This window comes from Pyrus communis, chromosome 9 (assembly GCF_041283825.1).
Source record: "Pyrus communis isolate YQ-2024b chromosome 9, ASM4128382v1, whole genome shotgun sequence".
In the NCBI taxonomy this organism is placed as follows: domain Eukaryota; kingdom Viridiplantae; phylum Streptophyta; class Magnoliopsida; order Rosales; family Rosaceae; genus Pyrus; species Pyrus communis.
Genome location: NC_142573.1, coordinates 28,052,484 through 28,070,667, shown reverse-complemented (window position 1 = coordinate 28,070,667; position 18,184 = coordinate 28,052,484). Strand labels below are relative to the sequence as shown.

The window sequence follows — 18,184 nt, the reverse complement described above, 5'->3', positions numbered from 1 at the left end:
TTAATAAACAACTGAATAAATCATATTATTGCTAATCCAATGTGAGGCTAAGCCCACCCCTCCTCTTTAGTGTAGATAATATCATTTGTTCGGAAAAAAAAAATCATTTGACAACTAATCGAATCACATTATTATACACGTGTGAAAGACCTTTTTTTTTTTTTTTTTTTTTATAAACAGCACTACGCACCTCTGAAGATGTTTAGAACGTGTTTAAAATAGAAAAAAAATAATATTTAATAAACAACTTATTAAATCATATTATTACTAGCCTATTATGAGACTAAGTCCATCATCTTCCCCTTAGTGTAGATAATATCGTTTGTTCGAAAAAAAAAAAAAATCATTTGACAACTAATTGAATCACATTATTTAGTGCATGTGAAAGTTTTTTTTATAACCGGCACTACATGCCTCTTAAGATGTTTTGAACATGTTTAAAAATAGAGAAAATAATATTTAATAAACAATTTATTGAATCACATTATTGCTCACATATTATGATATACTAATTTAAAAAAAAAAAAAAAAAAAAAAAAACTGTACAAAAAAAAAGTACAAAAAGAATTATTTATTAAAAAAACACTATTTATATGACGAAAATACCCCTGCATTATTTGGTGCATTATTTTTTTTTTATTACTTTTGACCTTTTTGTTTGGGAGGCATTTTTATGTCCACTTTTTTTTGGTGAAGCTTGTGACCCAAAAAAAAATTGTTCACACTAGTGTTGGCTTTATATATAGAGATATAGGTACTCATTGATGGTGAACACTGTTTTTTAAAGGTTGACATTGAAGAAAGTTGAGGTTTCACCGTAAAATAATTGGTAATATAGGGACTAACTTAACTTATTTATAAGTCTTTGCCATGTTTCTCTTCTCACCGATGTATGATTCTTTAACCTTCACATTCTCACACGCTCCCTCACGTATGGAGGATTTTCAAGTCAAACACATGAACAACACAAATTTGGTGACGTGGAGAACGTGTAGCTATTAGACTTCACAAGTGAGCCAACTTGCTCTGATACTATAAAGAAAGTTGGAGTTCCATAATCAAAACTAATTGGCAATATGGAGAAAGTAACCCAACCTCTTATAATCTCTTGCAAGATTTCTCCTTTTGTTGATGTGAAACTTTTTTACCTTCACATCCTCAGACACCCCCTCACGTGTGGCAAATTGTCAAGCCAAACACGTGAACAACATGAATTGGGTGACGTGGAGCATGTGTAATCATTGGGCTTCACACGTGAGCTAACCTGCTCTGATACTATAAAGAAAGTTGAGGTTCTATCATAAATTCAATTGACAATATATAAAGTAGTCCAAATTACTTATAAACCTTTATAAATATTGTTTTTTTCACCGATGTCATACTTTTTAATCTTCGCATCCTTGTGCATACTTTAGGACTCAAACCGCAAAGAATGTACGTGTAGGATGGAATTTTCTATATATAGACACAATACTTACATAGGTGTAGCCAAGATCATTGGCTTCATGCATGGTATGTACTTTGTAAGCCAAACTTTACTTTTGGTCCATATAATTTACTCCAAGTTCATTCAACTTTTGGTCCCTATAATTTACTCCAAGTTCATTCAAGTCCCTGCAGTTTTCATTGTGCAATCTTGACCTTGTGGTTTATCAAACATTGGAGTTAAAGAACTCTAACACATTTCTTTTTGACAAAGCAATCACACAATCCCGTAAAGGTGATTTGTCTGTGCAATATGATTTCTAAAAATAGTGTCAAGCAAGAATACATTTTTTTCCTTCTGCTTTTTTTTGTTATAACCACATAAATTGTATGCTCTTGTCTCATAAAAAAAAATGTATTGTTGTAGGCCTATTTGATTGAACGATCTAGGGTTTAGAAAGAGAAAAGGGGCTGGCTATGGTTAGAGAGAAGAGAGATTGATTTAATTGTGAGGTGTGTTTGATTCACCCCATTGTGTCTTTATTTATAGTAGTAGGATAGGTAAAAACCTTTCTCTTTAGGATTACAACATTTAATAGGTAATCTACTCCTAATAAGAATATAAGATACATTTCCATATCTACTAAGATTTACACAATCACATTCCTATTCTAAATATGACTACAACACTCTCCCTTGAGTATGTAAATACTCAACAAACCATCGCATCAGATCTTCAACAGATAAGGTAGAATAGTTGCTGAAGTCATTGGCACAACGGGTGATCGCGAGTCTCAAATTTATTTGAAGTATGCATTTGTAGTAAAACTCACAAAAACCTCGCTATGGTAAAACCCAAGGCATAGGGAAAACCCATAGACTAAGGAGAATAGTGAAAAGTATGCGTAATGTCTTAAAATGAACGTCAAACTAGACGAAGGAAGTGAACTCAATGGAGTATGATCATCCTAGGATGGGTGTCTCATTAAAACCCTGTTAGGTAGCAAAAATCTAGCGGGAAAAATGCTCCTAATCATAGGAAAAAGAGTACATTAAGATCATAGGGGTATACTTCTATATACTCCCTTTGAGTTAGACATAACTTCTAAATAAGAGAACTACAAGCAATTCAACTCAGATAATTTAAGCATACCAATTCCTTGGACGAGCTTCTAAAAAGTAGACTTGGGCAATGACTTGGTGAAGAGATCGGCCAGGTTGTCTTGGGAACGGATTTGCTTGACTTCAATGTTGTGATGCTGCTGCTGCTGGTGTGAGTAAAAGAACTTCGGCGCTATGTACTTGGTGTTGTCTCCCTTGATGTATCCCTTCTTTAATTGCTCGATACATGCTGCATTGTCTTCAAAGATCGTCATAGGAAGGTCAACGACTAATGTAAGACCACTAGTACTTCGGATATGTCACATAACTTCTCTCAGCCAAAAGCACTCACGCAATGCTTCATGCAGAGCGAGAATCTCAGCATGGTTCGACAAAGTCACAACTAACGTTTGCTCGGTAGACCTCATAGATATAGCGATGTCTCCAATGGTAAAGGCATAGCCAGTTTGAGAACATGCTCTATGTGGGTCAGACAGATATCTAGCATTCGCATAACCAACAAGGTGAGAATCAATCCAAGGACCATAAGGGGTGGCAACACTTGAAGATTTGTGGGTATAGAACAAGCCCAAATCCGTAGTACCCTTAAGGTAGCGAAAAATGTTTTTAACGCCATTCCAGTAGTACCCTTGGGCATATTGTTGTATCTTGCTAAAAGATTCACAGCAAAGGAGATGTCAGGTCTAGTGCACTGAGCTAAGTACAATAAAGCCCCAATTGCACATAGGTAAGGAACTTCAGGTTCCAAAATCTCTTCCTCATCCTCCTTTGGACGGAAAAGATCTCGTTTAGCATCTAGAGTCCGAACGACCATGGGTGTACTCGAAGGCTTCGCTTTATCCTTATCAAAACGATGTAACACTTTTTGGGTGTAGTTCGATTAATGTACTAGGATTCCATCCGAACAATGCTCAATATCCAGGCCAAGACAATATCGAGTTTTCCCAAGATCATTCATCTCAAATTTCAATTTCAAGTGTGCAGCAATTTCCTCAAGCTTTGCGGAAGTCCTGATGAGGTTCATGTCAACGACATAAACTGCAACGATTGCAAATCCAGAATGTGACTTCTTTATGAACACGCATATGCATCATTCGTTGTTCACATAACCCTGACTTGTTAAATATTCACTCAGACGGTTATACCACATCCGTCCAGATTGTTTCACGAGCGAATCGAGTTCGACCTGGATTGCTTGTTTCCAATTTGACCAATCGGTTCTACGTCGGCATTCATCGACAAAACGTGGTTCAATGTCGTTGCTAAGCATGATGTCAGTAGCTACTGAGTATGCGAATGTATCGTCGACGATTATCTCATTCCTATTCCAAATCTCATCCAATATTGCGTAGTGGACTGAAATCTCGCGATTCTCAGGAGGCTGGCATGTTTTGTCTGAAGCGTCACAGTAATCTAGAATAACATCATGCGTTGGAACGAATGAGTAAGCGATGGTCAGATTTAAACTAGGGTCACTAGTTGGTGCCATTTTCCTCTTCTAGTGTTGTGAATCCTTTGAACTAAAGAGTCTACCACACTTCAGGGTCGAAGCAGATGATTGGCTAGCCGCCAGTATACCTTGCTGTGTGGAAGGTGTGACTTCCCCACCTTCAGGGACGGTCTGGCCTTCCCAAGCGGGTTGTTGACGTACACAGGGTACATCTATCCTTGCAAGTGTGTTTGCAGCGGGTTTATGTGATCTTGTCACCTTTGTTAGATCATTAAAAGCATTCAGCATGCTTTAAGCAATACTCTGAAGATCTATAATTCATCACACCTTAGTTTCAGACTGGGCAATGTGGGGATCTAAATGAGACATAGTGGGAGCATACCACGACAATTTGTAGCGTTCTACGGGAACGTTAGCATACTTGTCTCCCTCTAACGACGGGAAGACTACCTCATCAAAGTGACAATCTACAAAACGTGTGGTAAGGAGATCTCCTGTCAAGGGTTCTAAGTAGCGAACAATTGATGGCGAATCATAACCGACATAGATTCCCATTTTTCTCTAAGGACCTATTTTGGTACGTAGCGGTGGCGCTATTGGCACATAAATGGCGCACCAAACACCCATAAATACGAGTCCTCAGGCTCATATCCAATGACCAACTGTAACAGTGAATGTGGTTAGGTAGCGATGGGCCTCAGGCGAACCAACGTAGCAGCATGCAATATTGCATAGCCCTAGGCAGATACCAGCAGTTTGGTTCTCATAACCAAAGTCCGAGCTATCAATTAAAGGAACTTTATGAAAACTTCTGCCAAGCTGTTTTGGATGTGAACATGGGGTACAGGAAGTTCCACATCAATCCCTACTGACGGTCATCATGTCACGTGTGAAGATTTGAGGATCATCATGTCACGTCTAAGATGTCCCAAACGGTCATGCCAAAGCAACAAAGTGTCCTGGAACTCAGGCATAAGGCCGGCCACACTGTGGGCTTCTATGTCACGAATGATTGTGATGTACAACCCACTCGGCAAACGTTCCAACTTCTCGTGAATACACTTCTGGCCATATTCGTATGAAGTAATATGAAGAAATTCAAAACCATTAGCTTCAATGGTTTCAATATGATATTGATTATCTTGAATATCTCTAAAACTTAGCAACGTTCTTCTAAAACGTGGAGAATAGAGTGCCTCCTTAGTGTTCAAAATTGTACCATTAGACAACATGATATGTGCATTTCCATATCCTTCAATCAGGTTGGATGAGCTTGAGAGAGTTTTCAAATGAGCTTTCTTGGGTATTAAGTTAGTAAAATAGTGTCGTTCATGCAAGATGGTGTGCGTGGTTGCACTATCTACCAGACAACTAACTTCCCCACTAGACATACCTAAAAATAAATTGATTAAATTGGTGACATGCATAAATATAAGTCCATTCATTCAATTAAGCAATTCGAGAAAATAATATCCATTCAAATAACAATCCATAATTCAAAACAAACCAAACCAAACAAATTATTCCAAATACTTAGAAAATAATTGTTTAAAATTAAACCATAAGCCTAGAAAATTAGGGGGGTAAGGCCGGCCACTCCTAGTAGATTCGGCCAGTAGGGCTAAACACCCTAAAAATATGTATAATTTATTCATATATAGGTGTTAACGCCTCCTGAAAATCTGATATCTCCATTGATGTAATTGCATCTTCCGGATGATCCACATGTGCAAAGTTAAACTCATGACATGAATGATACTTGGCAATAGCCTCAGGGGAAGCTCAGCATACGCATGACCAATAATCCCTTGATCCACAGCGATAGCACATGTCCAGTTCAGTACAAGCAGGTTGAACGAGAGTTTTGCCTTTGTTCTTGAAGTTTGGGGCCTTAGGGGCAAGTGGTGGACGCTGTTGGGTCACATTTCTTCCCTTAGGTGCGACACTTTGTTGACCTTGAGCTCGTGGTTGGGCTTGCCGCCCATTTCCACGACCACGACGATTCTTTCGTCGTTCATGGTTGCTAGAAAATGTCGCATGCGCTTCGGGCACGGCGTTCGAGCCAATGGGTCGAGCTTGATGATTCTTCATCAAAAGCTGATTCTGCTTTTCAGCAAGAAGTAAAATAGAGATCAAATCTAAAAATTTGGTGAATTTATGTGCCCTATAATATTGCTGTAAGACAATATTGGTGGCATGGAAGGTTGAATAGGTCTTCTCCAAGAAATCTGATTCGGTTAGTTCCACTTTGCAGAATTTCAACAATGAACGGATTCTACAAACTTCAGAGTTGTATTCATTCATAGACTTAAAAGTCCTGGAAGCGAAGATGTTACCAGTCGTGTCTTGCTTCAGGCAAGTATTTGTCTTTTTGGTGATCGAAACGGTCAGCCAGAGCAAGCCAGAGGGTGAGTGGGTCTTCCTTAGCGAGATATTCAGTCTGCAGTGCATCATGGATGTGTCTTCGAATAAAGATCATTGCAGTAGCCTTCTGAGCTTCGTCAACAGGTTTGTCGGTGATGGATGCCTCGATGGTGGCTCTGATGCCCTTTGCAGTTAGATGGAGCTTCACGTCTTGAACCCACTTTAGATAGTTTCTTCCAGAGAATTCTAGAGCGGAGAAATCGAGCTTGTTTAAGTTTAACATGTCCCTAAAACAGGGGTAAAAACGTGAGTAGTCATATGGTAAGCCATAGACATATATCGTAGATCATACAGGTTCTATAGACATGTATTGGTTTAATTTATGCATGAAAACTACAGGTTTCATGTGGTATGTTTTGAATTAAAACTTCTAGTTTCAAAGGCACTAAATTTGAAACTACAAGTTCAATTTAGTTTTATGAACAATTAGTTTATAATGAGAGGTTCCTGCAAGAAACACAAAATGCAATATACTAATTTGAATATAGTGGATTTGAGGTTTTTTGGGAACTCAAGTGTGAGAGCTTCGTTACTACGAAAGTATGTGACGTTTCAAAGTATAAAAATAAATTATTGAATCGTTAATGTCCAAAAATGATCTTTTTTTAATTAATTCATTACCAGATTAATAGAGTGCATGTCATTTTTTATTAATTCAATAAATTGGGCCATATAGGGTCGATTGTGGAAGCTAAATAATATTATTGGATCGAAAATATAGCCCCAAAATAATTTGGGCTAGATGTCATGAGCAAAGGGCACTGGTTGGGTGCTTTAAGTAGAAGGCAAGGCCCTAAAAACTTTGGGTGTTGGCTGCAAGCCACAGGGGTGGAAGAAAACCCCTTGCAGCTGGGTTTCAGTTTGGGCCGAAGGGAGGGGGTGCACGGGATAAGGCCCATCAGCAGCTGGCCTTGTGGGTGATGCATGGAAGGACAAACCCAGCCCCGTGGGTTGGTGTGTGGGTACATATGGGTGCCTAGCCTCATAAAGGCTGGAGCCATGGTTGCGGGCCAATGCAGCAGGATGGGCATAGGGCTTCAGGCCCTGCCGACGTGAGTGCCAGGCCAAGGCCTGGTGGCTTCTTCCACAGTAATGGTGCGGTGGTGTGCTACACCATCTCCAATCCCTTTTTTTTTTTTTTTTTCAAAATCCTCTAGGGTTTAGGAAACCCATATTTGCTTCTAATTTTTTTTATATAGTTTGACTCACATATTCTACATAACAATTTAATTGTGCGATGCATGAAACAAATATATGAACATATACAATATATATATATATATATCGAAAGGAAAATATAAACATAAAGGGGTTCATGCATCATTGGGAATGTTTTCATGCTTCGTGGACTTTTCAAATATTATCTTTTATTTTCAGAGTACCTAATGAGCAGAAAACGAATAAGCCTTTTGAATTTGGTGAATGATAGCCTCCTCCTACGGTGCGTCAGTTCCTCAGCTTCTGGCAAAAACGTGCTGATAACGTGTTGTAAGTCTATTTGATTGAATGATCTAGGGTTTAGAGAGAGAGAGGGGGCTGGCTATGGTTAGAGAGAAGAGAGATTGATTTAATTATGAGGTGTGTTTGATTCATCCCATTGTGCCTTTATTTATAGTAGTAGGATAGGTAAAACGTAAAAACCTTTCCCTTTAGGATTACAACATTTAATAGGTAATCTACTCCTAATATGAATATAAGATACATTCTCATATCGACTAGGATATACACAATCACAATCCTATTTTAAATATGGCTACAACAAATATCTTTATTTTCTTTTTTTATTCTTCAGAAACATAAAAAATAGACACAACATTATATATACAGGATCCGTAGCACCACACAAAAATCACAAATTTTGACGCAAATTTTAGACATTAGATGTATACATTTATAGGAAAGAGATCATCTTCGGATCTCTTCTACCAAAACTCACGGATTAAGTGATCTGGACCCTTCAAATTTGATCCAACGACTAAAAACAGAGGTCTTTTATAAAAATTATAATAATTTTAGCCGTTGGATCAAATTTCAAGAGTCCGGATTACTTAATTTAGAAATTTTGGTGGAAGAGATATGAAAAGAATCTTCTTTCTACATTTTTAATGGTTGAGAAAGAAAAGGCAAACATGATGATGATGAAAGCTTTTGATTGTTTCCATTATTTTAGCCTAGCTACCTAAAGCTCTAATACACAAACAAACGTAGACTAGTAAATTAGTAATAAAATATAACTAGCCAGTGACTATTTTCATTGGAAATACGAGATGAGAAATTAGTAAGGGTTATATATAGATTTAGGCTGAATTAGTAATAAGATACAAAACATTTATTGACGAATTTGAATTTGAAATAATCGATATGGTTAAAGAGATTTGAAATGACTAGACAGAATACACCTAGAGCAATTTATAAATGACAATTTGGAGATCCTGATATGAGTTATTTTTTATATTGGTGAATAAAAGCATTTTCAAATGAGATATTAGATCATCTTCAAATGAGAAGCTAAATTGTTTACATAAGTTATAAAAGAAAAAAAAAAGACAATAATAATTGTTTCCAACCGAAATGTCAAATCTTATGTAGCATAACATGAAATGACAGCAAATAAGTTTGCTGTCAAATTTGACAGCTTCAAATGTTTTTTGCTAATTATTAAATAACTTTTATTAATATTTTAGTGTCATTTATTATTAAATATCACTCTCCGCTCATCCTTCCTCTTCCTTTTTCTGGGAACCAAACCATAAACAATGCTCACGGTCTCAACCTCAAACCCAAATGTAAAGATTACTGATTTGTCGTTTAAACCTAAACGTAAATCTGATGTGAGGTTTATTTTTGTCTTTTATAAGAGCATCGCTGCTTGTCCTTTTCCATTTTTCACAATAGCTCAGACAAGAGCTCTCAAATGTTTGTCGTAATCTCGAAAAAGAAAGTCCATGGAGTCCATCACCACACCTGCAAACGGAGTTGCAGACCTAAAGGTAAAATCTGCTCTTCCCTACTTCGCCGTGGTCTTCATAGTTGGATTTTTTCTCTGCAATGGAAATTAATTTGTGTTCTCGTCTGTGCATAGGATTCTCTCTCCCGTTCCACAGTTCCTCTCGTCTTTCTCCTTCCCCTCTCCTACCTTTCCACAGTATCTTGGCATCAGCCGGTTTTAAAACGAAAGGATAAAGAAGACTAGGACGAGCACCGCTTTGTCTAGCGGAAGTTGCATCAATCTTGAGAATCCAGATCCATTAAAATATAAATATCAATTTTTTTCCCTGCAACAATCCCTTTTGTTTTACTTTTTCTTTTAATTTATCATCAACAAAACGAGAAAAAAATGAGATTGAGAGAATGATGGAGAAGAAAAGCAGGGGGGTATACAAAGTTTCAGAAAAGAGAGAACGAAGATGATCAGGAGGAGTCCAAAAAGAAGGGCAGGGCTTCATTTCGCGTTTAAAAAATAAAAATAAAATGAAAAGAAAATAGTGTAATAAAATAATAATTTAATTTGACATACGGGATGGAGAACAAAACTTTAAAAAATGTCAAAATACCACGTCATAAGTCAAATTCAAATTTTATGTTTTAAATTTGACATCTCCTTTAGAGATGCTCTTAAAAGATAAATGTCAAATGTTAATTTGATGGCTGACGTGACAATGTTAGGTTTTCTCTTTTTCCAATCGATATGTTTTTTTGTTATAAATGATATTTGTAAGACCCATTTTAAAATGAAACCAATTAAACTAAATTTTCAAGATTTATAATTGGTTTATTAATGAGATTCATATAATAAAATAATTAAAAATTATTTGATATTCTATAATTAAGGCTTAAATATATTCCGTTAATAAACCATTCAAAATTCAAAAACATTTAAATTTTGATACAAAAGTCAATAAGATAAATCCAACTAAGGTAAATTATACTAATTTATACTTGCTGACAAACAAATTAAGTATATAGAAATTTTAGGTCAGTCACCTTGAGAAGTCGAAGATAGAAAAAGCAACTACAAAAACATAGGTTAAAAAATTAAATAATAACCCTTAATATATATATATATATATATATATATATCACAAAAGAAAAAAAAATAGTATAACAACTCCTTATTGTCTATATATAGGAATTGGATAAGGGTCGGTACATACGTGCACATAGGTACGGAAGTATCGGTATGGCAGTCTTGGTACATATGTACACATAGGTACATTGTGACAACCTGTCCCTATTTTACAATTTTATTAATTTTAAAAGAGGGAATTAACAAAAATACCCTTAGAGGTGAGGACGTTGACTTTCGTTGACCAATGCATTGTGAGATGTATGAAACATTCTTTTAGTGTATCCTCGTAGTGTTCGTCACTACGAACATGTAGGCACAATCGGAATCCAAATCGAAGCTACGGTTAAAATTTTACGAAACTACGAACATGGAGGGCAATTTGGTAATTTCACATTGCAGGGATATTTTTCTATTTTGTCTTTTGTGGCATTGGTTACATACATATAGGTACGAAAGTATTGATACGTTAGCATCAATTCAGAAATATCGGTGCGGAAGTGTCAGTATATACGTACATATAGGTACGAAAGTATTGATACATTAACATCAAAAGAAAAAATTGGTAGATTCGATGTATGAGAAGGTAAAAATAAATTATCAACACTATGTATAAGAAGAAAAAATATTAGATGTGGACGGTGGCCCTAGCCCTTTCTTCTTACATGGTTGAAGATAATTTTTTGGGTTGGACAAAAAGTATCATTTCTAAGTAGAATCATTTATGTTAGCAATAAAATGAAAAGTTATAAATAAATTAAATATGAGACATTATAATTCACTCAAGGATAATATAGGAATAAAAAAATTACATAAAAGGAATTAAGTCTGGCAATAAATATACATGCTGACTTGGACATAAGTCAAAAGACTATAATTAGTTTTTTATTTATTTATTTTTTTTATATATATATATTTTTTTATCTTGGTTAAGGTTTTAGTCTAAAGATAATCTTTTTCTAGGATTAATATCTAGGTGTGTGTGTGTGTGTGTGTGTGTGTGTGTGTGTGTGTATAATGAATACACGGTTAGTACGATATGTTGTTACAATAAAACGAGATATTGCTAAAAAGGGCATGTGTGTACAGATATACAGACAAAATTCAAACCTGTTAATGCTTCTGATGTATAGAAAAGAGAGAATTGAGAAGTCATGACCTATATTTAATTACAAATTTGAGCGAAAGTACATGGTTGGAGCATACAATATATTCTATAGATAATGTAGGAAAGAAAAGAAAAAAGTACTTGATAAAGGAAAACCCTAGTCTATACTTAATTGTATCATCAATCAATAATACTACATTAGCTTGAAAGAAAAGCGAAGAATTAAATGGACACAAGGGCAACAAGTCGATATCACTTTCGAAGTTTCAATGTGGTTCACTTGAATGTAGTCTGAAATAACGGCCCTTTGGCATTGCTCGGGATTTAAATTGTACATTTGGAAGCAATACCTTCGTTCCCGGCTAAAATCAAGTATTTATCTCTCCTTGTAAACTTGGTGCTTTCAAACCCTAATGCCTTACCAATCTCACCTTGCACGTAATTAGCGACATCAAAGTTTGATCTATCCCCATCACGACAGGTGGACAGCCCGGATACCTTCTCCAGCAACTGAACGGTGTAGATCGGTGAGGGGTTCATGGTGAAGAAAAGTGGGTCCAGGCACTTGAGCCCACCGGCAGTAGTGCCATGGAACATGCTGACGTGGGTGGTGATTGCAACGGGAATTATTTCGTCACTAATTTCTGAAAATAAAGGACTAAACCTAAGGAGGTAAGGTTCACGACACGTCGTTCCTTCGGGGCAGACAACGACGTCCCCTTGATTCAACAACTTCTCCATCATCTTTCCGTCTTGATGGCGATTTCTTGTTAATCGGACGGTCTTGATTGGTGAGAGGATCTCAGACATCTTGCTTAGGCTGTACGTTACTGCGTGTAGGTTTTTCTTCAATGCGAAGCAAAGGTAGAGAGGGTCTAGCAGCGTTCTATGGTTACAAACGTAAAGCACACCTCTAGGCTTGTCCGTTGGAAGGGTTTGTTTCCGGAGTTTAGGAGCACCCACAGTCAGTTGCAGACCACTGAAACCTAGCAGAGGGAGTGACACGTGGTAAGGCAGTGATATCCCAACGATGATTCTGAAGATTGCTACGGCTATCCCTATTGGTGCCCACATTAGTACTGCCAGGGTTTCAAGTGGGGTTGGTGTGAGAGCTAATCGACCATCATGGAAAACGACCTTCTTTGGGTATCTGTCTCTGGGTAGGTTCTTCCAGCTCCTCTTATCTGAGTCTCCCACTAGATAAACATCCTGCACGTGCAAGTTGCAACAATTTTTCAGGCCAAGACAGAAAATATTGCAACAATTTAGTTTTCTAGCAAAAATTAATTAAACATAAAACCAATTCACAATCAAAGAAGAAACAGAAAAGGCTACATGGACCAAACCATTTCTCCCAATATTTTTAATAATGCAAATTAGACACACACAATTATTGACCTATGTTGGAAAATGATATGTCCATTAACTTATACCAAAATATAGAAGAATGTATTAACTTAAACCAAATCTATTTAATATATATGAAAATTGTTTTATACGATATCTTATCCAGGTTTACTCTAAATCTCTCTAAATTTAACAACATACCCATGAAGTTTCAAATTTTTAATATATAATTAAAGGAAAGTAAACTACGTACCCTTGTTTAACTAACCGGAGTGAAAATAGAATAAAGGAAGTACCTTGCAATAAGAGAATAATTGGTGATAGCGAAATTTGTTGGAGGCAGAGATACCAATTGTATCAAAGGCCATACTATCATGTCCACCACGTTCTAGTTCTTCCAAAAGCGGCGAAACAATATTTCTATTCTCCTCTTCTTCCATGATACCCAAAAAGTATCCACCAAACACCTTTAACTCCTTCCCAACCACCATATCGATCTCCAAGTAGTCTTTTAAGAAGCTCTCAATCATTACTTGTGGTAGCTTACTAACAGCAATTTTCTTTGCACCTCTTTGAAGCACCTCAAAGGCTTCCAACCCAACGTCTTCCAAGAAGAACTTAGGCAAAACAGCTGTGCCAACTCTAAAGCTGTCTTTCTTAACCCCAAAGAAGCAGACCATCACCATTATTTTCAACCCTAATTTGTCACCGACGAGAAATATGATAGGCCATAATAGGAAAAGAACGAGTGCCCTTACGAAACCTCCAGCTTCAAAAGCCACGAGCATGAAGTAATTAAACAAAGAAGATGCTTTCAGCAGAGCTCCTTCGACGTTGAAGACGATCAGAGTTTGGTTTGTGAGGTTTGATCTTTGGGAGTGAAGAGAACTGAACGACTTCCGATTTTTAGACTGGCTTGATGATAGGCTGGTTGCATGGCTGTTGCTGCTCACACTTCTGGGGAAACCTCTGAGTTTCCGAAAGAAAATGCGATATAAAAAGAAAAACGGCTTCAAGAAAAAGGCCTTGGGCATTTTTAGAAGAATAATATGTTTTCTCCAACCCAATGCTGCAAGTCGTGCAAGTTAGGCTATGTTATGTATCTTTTAGAGCCGGATGTAGTTTTATATGGTTTGAGATGTATTTCATTCCCTCCGGCTTCACTTTTATCACGATAATGCTCACGTCAAAAATACAATTAAATAAGAATCTTGTCGGCTCTGCCGTGTGCCAGATCTGGCCATGAGGCTAATCTTTTCGGTATGCAACTAATTCATCAAGTTCAAAGATCTGGGCCGTTGAAATTTGATTCAACGGCTACAAACAGAGATCTACTTTAAAAATTATAATAACTTTAACCTGTGGATCAAATTTCAACAGTCAAGATTTCTAAACTTAATAAATTAGAAGGATGAGATCCGGAGAGGATCCCTTTCCTATGCAACTTGACGGATCCCTTTCCCATGTGCAAATTGCTTGCGTCGTCCATGTTGACCCTTGAAAGATAATAAATTCTATAAAGTAAAACAAGAACAGACACAAAATATATTTTTCGGATTTTGCTCTTTAATGCAAAAGATTTCAAATAATTTATAAGATCTATCATCTCTATTTACGTTCAAAGTAATATCAAGAAATTTTTTTAGTATTATTGTTTTTGATAAAAACAGTCTTATCTTTAAACTTTTAATATTAAGAATTTTTTTTTTATAAATAATATTATTTACACTAATGATGAGAGAGTGGCCTAAATTTCACAATTAGCTTAACAATGATAAAATTGTTACCAACAAAATGTCATACTTGCAAATATAAAATTTGTTTAATCAAATTGTTATTTTGCATGTTTATTTCTCAGAAAATTCAAACATTTTCTATAATAAAATATAATTATCAAACATGATCAGATCATGAAATATAAAAATTATCCAACAATAGTAATTAAGAAAATGTCGTACTTCCGAATATCGAACATCTTCTACTTCTACCATTAAAAAGAGAAAAGTGTTATTTAAGCAAGAGTTAGTAAGTTTGATTGGTGTTTATGTGGCCGGTAACGTGCATGTATTTCAATAAATGTAATGTATACAATTTATTTTTCTTTGTTAACGGTTATGAACAATTATGAAAGGCAATAAGTGATAATTATTAGTGATTCTTGCATTCTACGAACCTCTATAAATGAGGTATATCAACTAACAATAATAAAACAGAGAATATGACTAACCACCAAAAGGAGAGATTTTTCCGTGTTTTGGAACACTAGGCGATGTATCACATATCATTATAAAATTAGAGGAACATTTTAAAAGAAAACATTTTTCTAATTATATAATGATATGTGGCATACTCCGTGTTCCGATCACATTAAAAAATCTCTCCACTCAAAGGGTATTTTAGTCATTTTCTTTTTAGTTTAACTTTTGTAACTAATTAAGATAAAAGGAACAATCTAAATTATCAGGCCTTATGCATTTCACAGTAGGTCGAAAAAAGTAGGTGTGACACCAATGTAATGAAGTCACATAAATTTAATACTCCTACAATGAGTCGGAAAAATTGAGTTTGATACTAATAAACTGGATTCATGAGTTCAATATATCACACTCATGAGTTTAATATATTGAATTCATGAGTGTGATACTAATATACTGAACTTGTACTAATGTCGTAGTAGTGTTATAAGTATCACATTCAAGGTGCTTGAATTATATATATAAGTAAATTACATTCACTTAAACTACTATGGAAGACCTTACCGCTTTAAACCACTATGGCATATGTTTTTGGAAAATTTGGCTTGATAGATTCTACTTCCTTTATAACAATTTTCAATTTATATACAATAAGTACTAGTATATGATCATATACATTGGAATAGTAAATTTGATGGAATCCATGTAACAACAATGAAATGTACTACATATGAAAAAATAAAGAGTAATGCTAGAGAGATTAAATTTGTAGACAAAGTTTTGAAAACTAAAGGGCATGGAAATTGATAATTGTTTTATTACTTACACGTTGATAAATGTGTTTATTCTTATTGGTGACATATCATTTAGTTTATAAATTTAGTCTCTAAATTTAGTCTTTCTAACATTATCCAAAATAAATGTCTTCACGTTGCTTGAGTGAAAAAAGACTATTTGTTAGTGTGTAAGTTCAGTCTTCACAAGATATCTCAATCTCATCACTCTTCACTCTTCACTCTTCAGATGAAAATTAAATTAAATTAAATTAAATTAAAAAAAAAAAAAAAAAAAGATATCTCATCACTCAGAGAATGTAACAAGTTATTGGCGTACAACAACCAAATTCTTATAAGCGTACAGTAGAAGAATGAAGAGCTTGATTATTTACTTTGGTATATAGTAGTTTTAGAGCTGACAGCTGAAGTTAGCCACTCACTTAGAAAATGTCTCTTTAAAAGTGCTTTTGTTAAAAAGCATTTTTATTGAAATTAGAATAAAAACTTTAATGAAAAAAATAAGTGCATCCATAAATACTTGGTCTAATTAATAAAAAAGTGAGTAAAGGTTTGAAACTTCTAATCTAAACTGGAACTCCAACAAATACATTCTTTAAGGTCACCTACGATTTTGCCTTGGCCTTTCATATTTGCTCTCGTGACAAAAATTACGCTGCCTCCTATGGTGCCAAGGTTGCATGAAGGGAAGGATTGTTTGTCATCACTGTGTTGTAGAATACCTCCTATATTAAAAAATAATATTTGCACATATTGCATAAGCTCTTTTGTTGTAGGTCTATTTGATTAAACGATCTTTAGGGTTTAGAGAGAAAAGGGGCCGGCGGTATTGAGGGAGAAGAGAGACTGATTTTATTGTGAGGTGTGTTTCTATCATCTCATTGTGTCTTTATTTATATTAGTAGGATAGACAAAAATCTTTCCATTTAGGATTACAACATTTAATAGGTAATCAACTCCTAATAGGAATATAAGATACATTCTCATATCTACTAGGATTTACACAATCACATTCCTATTCTAAATATGACTGCAACATAATTAAAAATGCTAGAAAAATATTTTAAGAGCACCCTAGGAATTAAAATTTCTATCCCTATGTTACTCTTTAATTCAGGGAAGAATATTGTCTAGTGAAATCAATGTCACAACCACCCAGTCACCTTTATTGTTTTTCTAAATGACAAAGCAATTTGATGATATCACATACCATCGGCCAATTCAGACTAAGAATTTCAACATGTTCCCATCCTAGCTCCCCAGTCAAGGAGCAACAGCTACATAAAATCGAAGACGTTGCACCAACCGCGTACAACTACTATAGGGTACCCTACGCGTCATGTTTCTCACGGCGAGTTGGGGTCATGAGAAAGACTTGGAGGAATTTGTACTATATAAAAACAGATTGACGATTTGATGAAAGCATTACCAATCGTTTATTCATTTACTACAATTGACTAAACAATCTTAATTTTAATTGATTTTTCGCAAAAATGATCTTTACAAAGTAACATATAACATGAACTTTTTAATCATAAACACGAAATTTTATTAATAGGCCACAAAGTATTTTGAGGAGAAACTCCTCTTAATCACGCTCTTCTATGGCGTCATTGGGAGAGAGCTGCTACATAAGTAGCTTGAACACTCAAGATCCATTAAGATACTAGGGTATTTGTGATGGAGGGGTAAGAATTCTTCACCTCACTTCCGTTCTCCAATTTTTTCTCTCATAATTTTGCACGTTCTCATATATTTCATCAAAATCAAAATCTTCCATTAAACTGATTCAATCAATTTTCTCTAATTGGAAATCTACCCTTATAAAAAAAGTACGGGTAACTTATATTTTACTAAATTTACATAATAATCATAATTAGTTAACGATAGGATTTACCATCCAACTATACATAATATTGTTCTTTACACAACCAACGTTCATGGTCACACCATGAACGTCGTACTACAGTATATATAAAAGTTATTATTAATAAACGTCATGAAATTACCGCTGCCGTTATTACTTTTGGGCTCCTACATTCATATTTAAGAGTGTTATTGTAACGTCTCGTCCCCAATTATTACGATTTTTATAATTTTTAAATGTGAAATTTCGAAAATGTCCTTCGAGGCAAATGCATTGACTTTTGTTGACTGCCTTGTCGAGTTATGTAAGATACATTTTCTTAGTACATCCTCGTAGTACTCGTCGCTACGGACGCATGGGTGCAAACGGGACGCAATTTGGAGTTA

The 18,184-nt window shown here is 35.4% G+C and overlaps 2 protein-coding genes across 2 annotated transcripts; both read right to left on the bottom strand.

The window, feature by feature from the left end:
• Positions 1–5,779: 5,779 nt before the first annotated feature.
• LOC148694533 (uncharacterized) lies at positions 5,780–6,644 on the bottom strand. Its single transcript, XM_088700728.1, is given in 2 exon segments — positions 5,780–6,310; positions 6,312–6,644. Coding segments are annotated over 2 exon segments (864 nt in total).
• A 4,987-nt stretch (positions 6,645–11,631) lies between these two features.
• On the bottom strand, positions 11,632–14,090 carry GPAT3 (glycerol-3-phosphate acyltransferase 3). Its single transcript, XM_068480913.2, has 2 exons — positions 13,239–14,090; positions 11,632–12,804 (listed from the first exon to the last, which is right to left on the bottom strand). Exons 1-2 carry the CDS (start codon positions 13,974–13,976, stop codon positions 11,920–11,922), a joined length of 1,623 nt encoding a protein of 540 aa, XP_068337014.2. The 5' UTR covers positions 13,977–14,090; the 3' UTR covers positions 11,632–11,919.
• Between the last annotated feature and the right edge of the window lie 4,094 nt (positions 14,091–18,184).

What these genes read in the sequence shown, in the direction of transcription:
- GPAT3 (XM_068480913.2), bottom strand. Translation starts at nt 13,976, where the DNA reads ATGCCCAAGGCCTTTTTCTTGAAGCCGTTTTTCTTTTTATATCGCATT. An exon ending in AATTATTCTCTTATTGCAAG is followed by an intron (nt 12,805 to 13,238) that starts GTACTTCCTTTA and finishes TTGCACGTGCAG; the next exon opens with GATGTTTATCTAGTGGGAGA.